At 46.6% G+C, this 14,316-nt stretch overlaps 1 protein-coding gene across 2 annotated transcripts in view; it reads left to right on the forward strand.

Annotated features, from left to right (window-relative positions):
* The window catches only part of ZNF638 (zinc finger protein 638), a 52,653-nt gene that overhangs the window by 32,954 nt on the left and 5,383 nt on the right, over positions 1-14,316 (forward strand). Inside the window, exons 20-25 of one of the 2 annotated variants that reach the window (XM_075855584.1) lie at positions 44-1,964; positions 4,192-4,251; positions 5,443-6,289; positions 8,499-8,714; positions 9,137-9,232; positions 13,083-13,201. In XM_075855584.1, the coding sequence (XP_075711699.1) occupies positions 44-1,964; positions 4,192-4,251; positions 5,443-6,289; positions 8,499-8,714; positions 9,137-9,232; positions 13,083-13,201 (3,259 nt within the window). The remainder of the gene's footprint in view (positions 1-43; positions 1,965-4,191; positions 4,252-5,442; positions 6,290-8,498; positions 8,715-9,136; positions 9,233-13,082; positions 13,202-14,316) is intronic. The other variant, XM_075855590.1, reaches the window with a different exon arrangement.

Below are 14,316 nucleotides of genomic sequence, written 5' to 3' on the forward strand. Positions count from 1 at the left end.
ATAAAATGGAACATGTCTAACTTCTCTGTTTTGTTTGGCCCAGCAGCACGGAAAGCGATGTAGAGAAAACTGAATCCAAGCCAGCAGCTGCCGAATCCACAAAACCCAACCAGGAGAAAGAGAAACGATCAAAGCCTATAGATAAGAAACCTAAACCCCAGCCCTCCCCTGCTGTCAGCCAGCCCGTAATTGTTGTGGACACAGCAGAATCCAAGGAGGCACCAGCACCCCCTTCTGATAAAATAGCTGTGGTGCCGGACACAATCCCTGCTAAGCCCCCTGCTAAGCCTCATGCCCAATCCTCTGCTAAGCCTCCTGCCCAGTCCTCTGCTAAGCCTCCTGCCCAGTCCTCTGCTAAGCCTCATGCCCAGTCCTCTGCTAAGCCTCCTGCCCAGTCCTCTGCTAAGCCTCCTGCCCAGTCCTCTGCTAAGCCTCCTGCCCAGTCCTCTGCTAAGCCTCCTGCCCAGTCCTCTGCTAAGCCTCCTGCCCAGTCCTCTGCTAAGCCTCCTGCCCAGTCCTCTGCTAAGCCTCCTGCCCAGTCCTCTGCTAAGCCTCCTGCCCAGTCCTCTGCTAAGCCTCCTGCCCAGTCCTCTGCTAAGCCTCCTGCCCAGTCCTCTGCTAAGCCCCCTGCCCAGTCCTCTGCTAAGCCCCCTGCCCAGTCCTCTGCTAAGCCCCCTGCCCAGTCCTCTGCTAAGCCCCCTGCCCAGTCCTCTGCTAAGCCCCCTGCCCAGTCCTCTGCTAAGCCCCCTGCCCAGTCCTCTGCTAAGCCCCCTGCCCAGTCCTCTGCTAAGCCCCCTGCCCAGTCCTCTGCTAAGCCCCCTGCCCAGTCCACTGCTAAGCCCCCTGCCCAGCCCCCAAGCTCTGAACCGCCTCCTTCCACATACATGGTGGCAACTGAAGATGATGACTATGAAGAAGAGGCAGCAGAAGCACCTGAAGCCCCTGACATGTCACCTCTGTACGTACAACCAGAACCAGAGACTCAATGTCACGAACCTCATCCAGTGTGTCGGCTTCAAGTGTCGGACGAATTGGAAGTTCTCGTATCGGTGGAATCGGATGAAGAGGAAATTGAAGAACAGCAGCAAGTATTCATGGCCACCAAGCAAGGTCCACAAGCTCCGCTAGTAGTCACTGAGACTGACGAGCTTCTTGATACAGAGATGCCTGCTGATGAGGGTGGAAGTGACAGCCCAGATTCTGATGGGAAAGAGACAGACGAAGATGCCCAGAATGAATGCTCTGAGCCCAGTCAGCCACCAAAACCTGGAAGTGTAGGAAATAAGAATAGGGACATTGAAAGACGTTCCCCAGATAAAGTCCAAGATCCCTCTGCTAATTTCTCCAACGTGAAGGTAACCAAAGATTCAAGATTCGGCCTTGCTGGTAAGGCAGATATTCCTCCTGCCAAGTCTGAAGAGAGTGAAGAAATAAAGACAGAAACTATTGGCGCTGATAATGAAGGGCTTAAGTCTGTAGAAGAAAAGCCCGGTGAGCAAGTACTCAAGACTGAGGTGACATCGCAGCCCAGCGAGGAGATACCTGGGCATCCCCTACCAGCTAAAGATGAATTGGAGGTACCAGAAAAAGACAAGACGGCTGCAACATCAAGTGCAGCCATGGTCAGGACTACAAAATACAACCCCCAAAAGGGGGAGCTCTCGGTGACCGTCACATTGGATAGCCAAAAGGCTAATGCAAAAGCTATGGAGTCCAGAAAGAGGCCAACAAGGGAAAGGGGATCATCTGGGCATGAAAGTGGCACCCCAAGGCCAAGTAGCAACAGGTCTAGCCCATCCGACAGCGCCTCCAGTCATACCAAATCAGGATCCAGCTTTTCTCAGAAGAAAGCTGCTGGAAAGCATGTCTCTTCTCAGCCCGAGAGAGATTCCAAGGATATACCCAAGCTACGGGAAAAAGATGCCAGGTCAAGCAGCAAGAAGGACGACCGAACCAAGGGCAGCGTAAGTTATACAAGTCTAACCGGGAGGGGTAGCTTTCCATCAGACTCTGACATTGCTGAAGTGTGGCCCCAACCAAGTCTCTGAATTATGCAGCTAGTAAAGCTGCTGGACTTGGATTTCTAGATTCTCCTATGCTCTGAAGAGGCAGTGATTTTAAAGCGGCTCGGTCACCACATTATAAGTGTCCTGTCTCCTATACAAGGAGATCGGCGCTATAATGTAGATGACCGTAATGCTTTTTATTTAGAAAAACGATCTATTTTAAACCACTTTATTAGCGATATTTAGATTTATGCTAATGAGTTTCTTAATGCCCAAGTGGGCGTGTTTTTACTTTCGACCAAGTGGGCGTTGTACAGAGGAGTGCATGACGCTGACCAATCAGTGACCAATCAGCGTCATGCACTCCTCTCCATTCATTTACACAGCAGCATCGCGTTCTTACTAGAACGCGATGTGCTGCCACATACAGAGACATTAACGTTAATCAAGTGTCCTGATAATGAATATACATCACTACCAGCCTGGACGTCATGTGTATTCAGAATCCTGGCACTTCTGAATCTCTTCTGTGAGATTCCAGCAAGCCACGCGTAATCTCGTTTACATCGTAATCTCGTGAGATTTCGTTTCCCGTGCTGGAAATCTCACAGAAGAGATTCTGAAGTGTCAGGATTCTGAATACACATGCCGTCCAGGCTGGTAGTGATGTATATTCATTATCAGGACACTTGATTAACGTTAATGTCTCTGTATGTGGCAGCACATCGCGTTCTAGTAAGAACGCGATGCTGCTGTGTAAATGAATGGAGAGGAGTGCATGATTCTGATTGGTCAGCGTCATGCACTCCTCTGTACAACGCCCAGTTAGTCAAAAGTAAAAACACGCCCACTTGGGCATTAAGAAAGCTCATTAGCATAAAGCTAAATATCACTAATAAAGTGGTTTAAAATAGATTGTTTTTCTAAATAAAAAGCATTACTGTCAACTACATTACAGCGCCGATCTCCTTGTATAGGAGACAGGACACTTATAATGTGGTGACCGAGCCGCTTTAACTGGTTCCCGACCGCTGGGTGTGTTTACGGCCAGCGGTCAGGGTCCTTAAAACCCGAGCCATAGACTTTTTACGGCGCAGGTTTTAACTTGCTGCCCGCGCGATCTGGCAGCTGAATATCGGGTCTCCGGCTGTCAGTGACTGCCGGGGACCCTGAGGAGAGGATAGAAGCTTTCGCTGCTTCTGTCTTCTCCGATGTCTTTTTACACAGCGCTCAATGCGCGCTGTGTATAGGAATAGAGACAGCAGCAGCGGCGCTGTCTCTATTCCTCCCGGTGATCATGTGACTGGTCACATGATCGCCGGGTGCCGTTACTGACAGACTGCTGCTGGGTCTTACTAGACCCAGCACAGCCCTATTAGTGACAATCGTCACTATGAGAGGCTGATTTCCCTGCTGTGCAGCTCCAGTTACAGTGGAAAAGATGGTATAAAAGAAAGAAAAAACATATATAAAGTTCCCCAAAGGTCTTTTTTGACCTTTGAGGGACAGACTATAGTGTGCAAAAAAAATTGAATAATAAATACACACAATACCCACCCCAAAAACAAACGTTCCTCCCCTCCCCCGCCAATCATTTTTGTAACTCTAGCGCTGACCCAATTACCCTAATATAGACATGTAACCTATTAAAATTTACGGTAGACAATGACGATCACAAATAAAAGGTCTATTTTAGGGTAAAACTATGTTATTACCCAAAAAAAATAGCTGAAACGTAAAAAAGCTTATTTTTTTTACTATTATTTTCAAACTTTATCAATAAAAATTCTAAAAAACCAAAAAAAGTGTGTGTAAAAATGATAAAAAAAGAAACCTGCATTGTCTACGGAAAAAACGTCGCAAAAATCACGTCGTTAGCCCAACAAATAAAAAAAGCTATAGCCATTTAACTAACACGTGCTAAAAATGGCTAAACGGTGTCTGGTCCTGAAGGCTCAAAATAGCGCGGTCCTGAACTGGTTAATAGTACATTTCCTCTCGCAGTGCTTTGGAAATAAATGGCCCTGTCAAGATTTCATACTTGAGCACCGCAGCAATCTTTACGTGTAGTGGCGCTCCGTTCAGTGGGTACTGTAGGAAGAGGGAGGGAATTACAATATAGGTTGGGAAAAAAATAAAAAGTGCATATGTATGCCATGTTTGTAATTAGTGTTTTCCTCTACAGAGTTCATCACGTTACGCTCGAAACTCCAAGAGCAACAATCGAAGTCCAAGATCTAAAGAGGTGAGCCAGTGAACGCTTCTATGGGGGGGGGTTGGTTCATAACTTGCGCTCGCACTACATGATTTCTCCCTTTGCCGGCCTGATCTAGATTTCCTCCAGCTTACCTTCTGCAGGCGACCGGTCATGAGATCACTTTCTGACGGCACTCGGCACTCGGGATAGACCACACTTTGTAGGGGGGGACGGGGGTGCCGGGTAAACATGAACACTTCAACAGTTTTTGGTGATCCTTTTTAGATTGTCTCCCCCTCTTAGTAACGTGACACCCTTGTGATTACCTAACCCTTACAGGTACCTACACCAGCCCATCAGGTTTATTTTGTCCACAATGGACATCAGTTGTGTAGCGTAGTGTCCCTGCAGTCCCCTTGTAATGAGATGTAATGAAGTCTTCTCTCAAGTGGAGATATTCACTGATCAGTTATCATTAGTCATCAATGCAGTCCTGATCCCTCCTATCATTGCTAGTCACTGCGGTCCTGATCCCTCCTATCATTGCTAGTCACTGCGGTCCCGATCCCTCCTATCATTGCTAGTCACTGCGGTCCTGATCCCTCCTATCATTGCTAGTCACTGCGGTCCTGATCCCTCCTATCATTGCTAGTCACTGCGGTCCCGATCCCTCCTATCATTGCTAGTCACTGCGGTCCTGATCCCTCCTATCATTGCTAGTCACTGCGGTCCTGATCCCTCCTATCATTGCTAGTCACTGCGGTCCTGATCCCTCCTATCATTGCTAGTCACTGCGGTCCTGATCCCTCCTATCATTGCTAGTCACTGCGGTCCTGATCCCTCCTATCATTGCTAGTCACTGCGGTCCTGATCCCTCCTATCATTGCTAGTCACTGCGGTCCTGATCCTCCTATCATTCGTAATCCCTGCGGTCCTGATCCCTCCTATCATTAGTAGTCAAAGCAAAGGGGAGGGTCATTGATGTCAGGGACAGCATTCAGCACCGATTGAAGATACCCACCAACTAAGTGCATAAGGGACATACGCCTGGCCGCCGGGGACGATTTTCTAGTCTCCATGGTGATTAGCTCAGGGCTTGACAAACCCTAAACGAAAGTCATATGGGGTGGCCTGAAAGCAGCCAACATCATATAGGACCAACTGTCCTGGGAACATAAGAAAATGCCTCCAATTATGCTAAATTGATGATATTTATTCTCTTCCTGTTTGGTTTTGCAGGAGGAGGAGGAAGAAAACTTCCCATTCAATATGGATGAATTTGTTACAGTTGATGAGATCGTAGAGGAGCGCGGAGACTCCAAGAAAAGAGCAGGAGAGCAGAGGAGAGAGCCTGAAGCTGCCAGAAAAGGGAAGCGGAAAGAAAACGACCCTGTTCCCTCGGACACAAAAAAATCTAGAGTGATGAGCACGGATTCACACAAGCCTTCCTTTGTCACTTTGGATGAAGTTGGTGATGAAGAAGAAAATAACTGCACTCCGGAAAATGTAGCCGACCAGACCGCCCAATCCATGGTGACCTTAGATGAAGTGCACGCGGAGGTTGGCCCACATGCCGACGCCAAAGAGGCACAAATGTTGATGACCCTAGATGAGATAAGTGATGAGGACGATGCCCATGACTCTGCCACAGGGCAACGGTCCTCAAAAATACCAGAGATCTTAAACAAAGATCGGCTCGTCACACTGGACGAGGTCAATGAGGAAGACGAGGAACAAGCAGCGACCGAGCCTTCAAATGTAGACCGCAAGTTGCCGGAAGCTGCAAAGAATACAGAGGAGGACGGCGATAAAGAACTAGAAACTGAAGATGAGATCCTGCAGGATGTCCCGGTCAACGCAGACCAAGGAGACATCACGGAGCCGCCTTTACTGACTCTGGATGAGGTGAAAGCAGACGACGATGACATGTCCTTTGCGGATATTGAGCACCAGTTCTTGACCGTGGATGAGGTCGGGGAAGAGGAGGAAGAATCTGAGGTGAAAGCCGAGGAGAATGAGAAGTCCAAACCAGGTGTGGAAAGTAAACCGTCAGAAACCAACAGCAGCAGCAAAGTCTGTGAACCTAGTAAGTTACAGAGCGTGTTATCGGCAAACCGGAAGTATGTCATTATGTCCTCAAGCTTCCACCCACTGAACGACCAGACTGCCCCCTATAGGCGGTGATGACATCTATTACATATGACGACATTGCCTGGTGGGGGTCCAACCACTTGGGCCCCCACCAGTTTCACACACACACACATACACAGGGGCACACGCTATAGCAATAGCTCCACTTCTACTAAGCACTTTTGGGAATTGCAACACTCATTCAAGTGAATAGCTGTGTGAGAAAACACATGAGGCCCCTCCACCACCACGGACTACCATATTTTCCTACATGTTTCGATGATGTATCTGATTTCTGCAAGTCCGTCTTTATTTTTTCTATCTCTCCTTTTGTTTTTTGTACTGTGCTGAATTCTCGTAAGGCTGATGTAAGTCTTCTAATCTCACGTCCCATGACAACACTTCTTCTGCGGTGCTCCGTGTTATTATTGGGCATTGATCTGCAACCTTAGTCTTTCCAGCTCTTGCAAAACTACTACACCCAGCAGGGCATCGGAATTGTGGTTTAGTAAAAGCTGGAGAGCCGCATGTTGGAGATCAGTTATGGGGTAACTAATGCTCATTTTAACCATTAGGGATCCAGCATTCATATTTCTAGCACAAGCATGTAAATATCTCCTCCTTTGCTGTAGGGATATCTACGAAAATGGTTGTGATGGGAAAGAAAGCAGAGCAGCTCTTCTCACATAGGGGCTAGAAAAATCATCTTAAAGAGGCTCTGTCACCAGATGATCAAATCCCGATCTCCTATTGAATGTGATCGGCGCTGCAATGTAGATAACAGCAAAGTTTTTTGTTTTTTTTTGTTTGTTTTTTAAAAACGATCATTTTTGCCCAAGTTATGAGCAATTTTATATTTATGCAAATGAGCTTTTCAATGGACAACTGGGCGTATTTTCTCGTTTTACCAAATGGGCGTGTATTGTGTTTTTACCAACTGGGCGTTGTGAATAGAAGTGTATGACGCTGACAAATCAGCATCATACACTTCTCATCGTTCCCACCCAGCTTCTTTCACTGCAGAAATACAGCGTGACGTCACCCACAGGTCCTTCAACCTTTGCGTCGGACAGAGAAGATACATCGGCTCCAGGCGTCCAAAAGGTTAATATGCTCGTCTCTAGGGAGTTTGCTATGCTTACCTGCACATACCCTGCACTTTCCCCTAAGACGCCTGGAGCTGATGTGTCTTCTCTCTTCCGACGCCAAGGTTGAAGGACCTGTGGGTGACGTCACGCTGTGTCTGCAGTGAAAGAAGCTGGCTGGGAATGATGACGTCACCCACCGGTCCTTCAACCTTGGCGTCGGAAGAGAGAAGACACATCAACACCAGGCGTCAGAGAGTACAGTGCAGGGTATGTGCAGGTAAGCATAGCAAACTCCCTAGAGACGAGCATATTAACCTTTTGGACGCCTGGAGCCCATGTATATTCTTTGTCCAACAACAATGTTGAAGGACCTGTGAGTGACGTAACACTGTGTGTCTGCAGTGAAAGAAGCTGGGTGGGAACGATGAGAAGTGTATGATGCTGATTTGTCAGCGTCATACACTTCTATTCACAACGCCCAGTTAGTAAAAACACAATACACGCCCAGTTGGTAAAACGAGTAAACACGCCCAGTTTTCCATTCAAAAGCTCATTTGCATAAACATAAAATTGCTCATAACTTGGGCAAAAATGATCGTTTTAAAAAAAAAAAAAAAACACTTTGCAGTTCTCTACATTGCAGCGCCGATCACATTCCATAGGAGATAGGGGTTTGATAATCTGGTGACAGAGCCTCCTTAAGATATAGGAATAAAATATTGAAAGGGTTTGCATGAGATTAGATTTTTTTTTTCCCCCCCCAGAAACAGCGCCGCTCTTGTCCATGGTCTGTGTGTGGTATCGCTGCTGAGCTGCATTTTAGTGATTTAGGGTTGAGTTGCAATACCACACACAGCCCATGAAAAAGAGTGGCGCTGTTTCTGGGGGAAGTAAGTAAACCTCTTCACATTATTTTAAGGGTTTGCACTCATTAAGTTTCTAAAATACACCGAGGGGTCTTCAGAATAAACCACACCCACTGGTTTAAGATTTTGTAAAGCAACACTATAGCAATCATTTCTAATTTTAATGATCTCTCTATATGAAACAAAATCAACATTTTCCATCTTTTTTTAGCACCACCTTCGAAAAGAGGGCGGCCACGAAAAAGACCGCTCCCTCAAAGTGCTCAAGGCAACACCGACTCCTCGCAGCAGACCCCACCTGACGCAAGTAAAGGAGCTGCAACAAAGAAAACGCCAACAAGGTCTCAAGCGAAGCTTTGTAAGGACCGCGACCAGGCGACACCTGACCATGTAGAAGACTCTGCACTCCCAGATAAACCAGAGTCCGGTGAGACGTCTCTAGATCTAGGAAAGATTCCCTTATCTGTAATCCGTTCTCCAACCTTTAATATAATTAATGGGAGTTTGTCACTGTATACAGCACTATTATTCCCTTTATAATGGGGTCCGTCAGGTTCCGTAAATTTTAACCAGGTGTCCGTTGGGTTTCGGTAGTATCAGTCGTGGATCCGTTATGTATGGAAACTAGGACACACATGTGAACAGGAGAAGAAAGTGTCGCCCTCAGGCGACAAGCCTAATTTCCCAACTACCCAACAAAATAAAATAACACAAGATTGATAAGTGATCTTGTTAAGTCGGTTCTAGTTTACAGAAGCTCCATAGTATAACCTGTGGCCATGGTCAGGATCCTGATATGTTATATATTGTGTGGACTCTCACTCTCCTGCCTTTTGTCTCTGTGTTCAGCTGACGGGAAACCTGAAACTCCGGCCAAGAAGACGAAAGTGGAATCGCCACCTGCAGAAATGACAAAACTGGCACCTTTCAACAGCTCCCCAGTCGGTGAGTTATTTCTGGGGATACAATAACCGGGATATTCGCTCAGGTCTTTCTACAGCCTACGATGACCGGAACAGCCTGGCTGTAGTGCTGGAGGACTAGTCACGGGTAGAGCTGGTGGACTGGTCACGGGTAGAGCTGGAGGACTGGTCGCGGGTAGAGCTGGAGGACTGGTCGCGGGTAGAGCTGGAGGACTGGTCGCGGGTAGAGCTGGAGGACTGGTCGCGGGTAGAGCTGGAGGACTGGTCGCGGGTAGAGCTGGAGGACTGGTCGCGGGTAGAGCTGGGCAATTATGACCTTAATCCAAATCACGATTAATTGAACATGTAACCTCGATTACAATTATTTAGGCCACACCCTTTTGCATGCCACGCCCCTATTTACATGCTGCTCCATTGAATTAATATTTATCCCCTGAGCCTACTGTATATAATATACTTAGACACTGCCCCTACACATTATATTGCCCCATAGCTGCCCCACACATAATGCCCCCATAGCTACCTCTACATAGTTTAAAGGGAATGTGTTGCTAGCAAAAAATGTATTTTTTTTTTTAGTTAAACAATTAGTGTGTAGGTGATTAAACATTGCTCTAATTTTTTTTTATTTTTTTCACGAGTCAAGATTCTAATTGATAATATTTCCCATTGCTGGTCACTAGATAAAGCAATTCCCAAAATTGCAGCATTGCATGTGGTAAAGCAACCACATTGCTTTATGCTGCAAAATTTGAAAAAATCCCTCGCTCTAGTGAGCTCTCAGAATCCCCCCTCCTTTATCCTGGCTAGTGCCGGGATAAACAAGGGGATTGAACGGTCTAACCTCCTACACTGTGTGTCGCCATTTTTTGAGCTAACACACAGTGTAGTAGGTTTACATACAGTAGTAAACACACTGAAACACGAACATACATAGAAATAACTTACCTGCTCCAGTCGCCGCCGCTCCCTCCGGCCCGTCCGCTCCGTCTGCTGCCGCTGCTCCATTTGCACAAGTCCGGAAGCCGCGACCGGAAGTAGTAATCTTACTGTCCGGCCGCGACTTCCGGTCCACAGGAAAATGGCGCCGGACGGCGCACAGTTCAACTTGGACTGTGTGGGAGCGGCGCATGCGCCGTTCCCACACAGACGGCGTACACCATAGTGGATGGCCCCGTTCGCATTCACTATGGGACTGGAGCTGCCGTATTCCATGTCTGTATGTGTCGTTAATCGACACATACAGAAATGGAAAAAAAAATGGCAGCACCCATAGGGAAGAAAAAGTGAAAAAATAAAACACAAATAAATATAAAAGTTTTTAATAAAACATTAACATCAAACTGATATAATTTTTTTTTTGGGGGTGACACTGTTCCTTTAATGCCCCCATAACTGACTTCCATACAGTATAACGTCCCTATAGCTGCCCCCCGTCACTGCCTCACGTCCAGCCATACATAGTGCTGGACCATTAGATTCAGCTGTATCTGCATCCTGAAGATGCAGATACATTTTGAACCGGGATAAAATTATTGACAAAACTGAAATTGGGAAGATGACATCTATTTAATTGTGTTGGATTTCGATTAATTGCTTAGACCTATTAGGCTGGGTTCACACGTGGCGGAATTTCACTTAAATTCCGCTGCGGACACTCCGCAGCGTTAATCCGCAGCGGAGCCGTTTCTCCATTGACTTTCACTTTAATTTAGCAGTGTTCGTTTAGACGAGGCGTAAAATTCCGCTGCGGAGCATAGGCTGCGGAGCGGAATTTGGTGTCCGCAGCATGCTCTGTCTGTTGCGGAGCAGTGGCGGACTCATGGCGGAATTTCTCCATTGACTTCAATGGATATTCTAAGTTCCGCAATGAAGTCCGCAGATCTTATGTGTGCTGCGGAGCGTATTGGTTTTACTACCATGACATTTCTTCATTCTGGCTGGACCTATGTATTTCTAGGTCTACAGCCAGACTGAGGAAGTCAATGGGGCTCCCGTAATGACGGGAGCGTTGCTAGGAGACGTCTGTAAATAGTCACTGTCCAGGGTGCTGAAAGAGTTAAGCGATCGGCAGTAACTGTTTCTGCCCCCTGGACAGTGACTACCGATCCCAATATACAGCAACCTGTAAAAAATAGAAGTTCATACTTACCGAGAACTCCCTGCTTCTGTCTCCAGTCCGGCCTCCCAGGATGACGTTTCAGTCTAAGTGACGGCTGCAGCCAAGCACAGGCTGCAGCGGTCACATGGACTGGCGCGTCATCCAGGGAGGTCGGGCTGGATGCCGAAAGAGGGACGCGTCACCAAGACAACGGCCGGTAAGTATGAAAATCGTTTACTTTCACTAGGGAAAGTGCTGTCCCTTCTCTATCCTGCACTGATAGGGAGAAGGGAAGCACTTTTCCCGCAGTCCGCAGCAGCTAGTCCGCATCAATGTACTGCACATTTTGTGCAGATCCGCAGCAGAATCTGCAACGCAGATTCTGTGCGGCATTGATGCGGACAGTTGCGGAGGAAATCCGCCACGTGTGGTCATGCCCTTAATGGGTAAGTTTTACGGCTTTTATCTCTCCCATCACTTTAGGGTGTCGGGGCCCATCATGTGCAATGAGTTTTGTATGATGCAGAGGTTGAAACGCTTTAATAACACCCACTGCTAACATTCAAAAAAAAAGATCTATACCCCTCGAGTATTCCAATTCTGTCAAGTTATTTAACCGGTCCCCGACCACTAGCTATGTATTTCCAGCCAGCGGTCAGGGTCCTTAAAACCCGCGCCATAAACGGTTTAAGGCGCGGGTTTTAGCTTGCTGCCCATGCGATCTGGCAGCTGAATGTCGGGTCTCCGGCTGTCAGTGACTGCCGGGACCCTGAGGAGAGGATAGAAGCTTTCGCTGCTTCTATCTTCTCTGATCTCTTTTACACAGCGCTCAATGAACGCTGTGTATAGGAAGAGGGAGCGCCGCTGCCTCTATTGGTCCCGTTGATCATGTGACTCGGCCCACAGCCTCCACGCTAGACCTTAAGTTTATCCGTTTTGTGTGAGTCTTCCTTTTAAAAAACATTTTAGCTGCTTCTTAGAATGAGTTTGCCTCCATTTTTGGCTGTTCGTGTGTTTGTAGCTAATAGTCCTACCCGAGTAGAGTGCGATGCGCAACACATCCTAACAAATAAAAGTACGGGATATGCAGAGTTCATACATGACACTTAAGTCCACATGCACGGATCTTCACGTAATCGCCAGAACTTGAGACCAATAATCTCTCCCGTCCAGATGCCCATAAACGTCATGGAGCTGACGGGTCTTCATGTCATGGAGCTGACGGGTCTTCATGTCATGGAGCTGACGGGTCTTCATGTCATGGAGCTGACGGGTCTTCATGTCATGGAGCTGACGTGTCTTCATGTCATGGAGCTGACGTGTCTTCATGTCATGGAGCTGACGGGTCTTCATGTCATGGAGCTGACGGGTCTTCATGTCATGGAGCTGACGGGTCTTCATGTCATGGAGCTGACGGGTCTTCATGTCATGGAGCGGACGGGTCTTCATGTCATGGAGCGGACGGGTCTTCATGTCATGGAGCGGACGGGTCTTCATGTCATGGAGCGGACGGGTCTTCATGTCATGGAGCTGACGGGATTATATGTGCAGTTGCCCATCTCCTCACCCCTGTGTTAGGAAAAAAACGCGCATAACCGCGTAGGAGGGCAATAACGTGAAGTAATTATATTTATTCTTGGACTTCATTTACCGCTATTCTACAGCAATTGTACATTAACGTTTCTTGGATTTGCCCATGTTCATTTTGGTGCCTGGTCATCCAGACAGCAGAAGCTGGTGAACATAAAGTCTTTATTTTATTGTTTTGCAGGGTTGGAATTTCTCGTACCTAAAACCGGTTATTTCTGTGAATTGTGTTCACTCTTTTACATGGATGATTCGTCGAAGCTGAAGCACTGCAGAACTTTGAAACATTACCAAGCAGTTGAGGTATGATGTTCATATTCTGCGGTTATGTTACACATTCACCACTAGATGGCACTGCAGCATTTCACACCAACTAAAGCCGGGACTACACACAAGATGTCTGACACTCCTACTCCATATGTAAGAGGGCACTCCACTATCCCCCACCTACCCACTGGAAGGGGAAGTCAGATTGCTTGTATTTTATTTTGAACTCATTAGTTCCTCTGCTACCCTGAGGTCTCTGTAAGCTGTCTATTCCCATCCCCTAACTGATATACCATCCTATTTATAGATTAGTTGGGGCACGTAATGAAAACCATCTTGTTTAAGGCCAACTTTATTGTGCTGTAGGGGCACTGTACTTAAACGGCGTCATATGCTTATTTACTATGCAGTGGAATGAAATTGATTCTCTGTTATCAGTCATTTGAGGCTGTACGGAGTCCGAGTGTATTTTTGTTCAAAGCTACGACTAAATTTACTTTTCCGTCATGATTGCTATAGGAGTTGTAGTCATTTTATTTTTTTAAATCTGCCATTGTTCTCTGGGGTTATTTTATTTTTTGCGCTATGCACCGTGCGGTATAAATACGTTACCTTTTTTTCTACAGGTAATTGCAATTGCAAAATACTATAAATCATGTGGGACGGCGCCATTAGGGATTTGATTCAATAATTCTGTCAAATAACAGAATAGTCAGAAGTAGGGATGTCACAATACCACAATTTGGACTTCGTTACCGATACTTTGTAGTATTGCGATTTCAATACCAAAACGATACTTCGCCAACAGTAATAAAAAAAAAGTTCTTCCATTTTCCGATGAGGCGCGAGGTGCGATGAAGAATTTTGAATGTGCCTCACACTAAAAGTAATCAATCCCATCATGTTTCTCAGTCATAATATGTAAGGCACATGACGGGGTTAATTACTATTAATGTGAGGCACACGGAGGTTAAATTCATCATCGCACCTCGCGCCTCACAATAAGTGATAGAAAGAAGTTTTTATTTTATTTTTTTTACAGCGTACACGTCATAAATGACGCTAAAAAATGATTGTGCAGGTTATTACGGCCGCGCCGATACCGAATATGTGTATATTTTATGTATTGAGACTTGTTAATGTTTATGGTA

Source organism: Rhinoderma darwinii, chromosome 1, assembly GCF_050947455.1.
Source record: "Rhinoderma darwinii isolate aRhiDar2 chromosome 1, aRhiDar2.hap1, whole genome shotgun sequence".
Classification (NCBI taxonomy): Eukaryota; Metazoa; Chordata; class Amphibia; order Anura; family Rhinodermatidae; genus Rhinoderma; species Rhinoderma darwinii.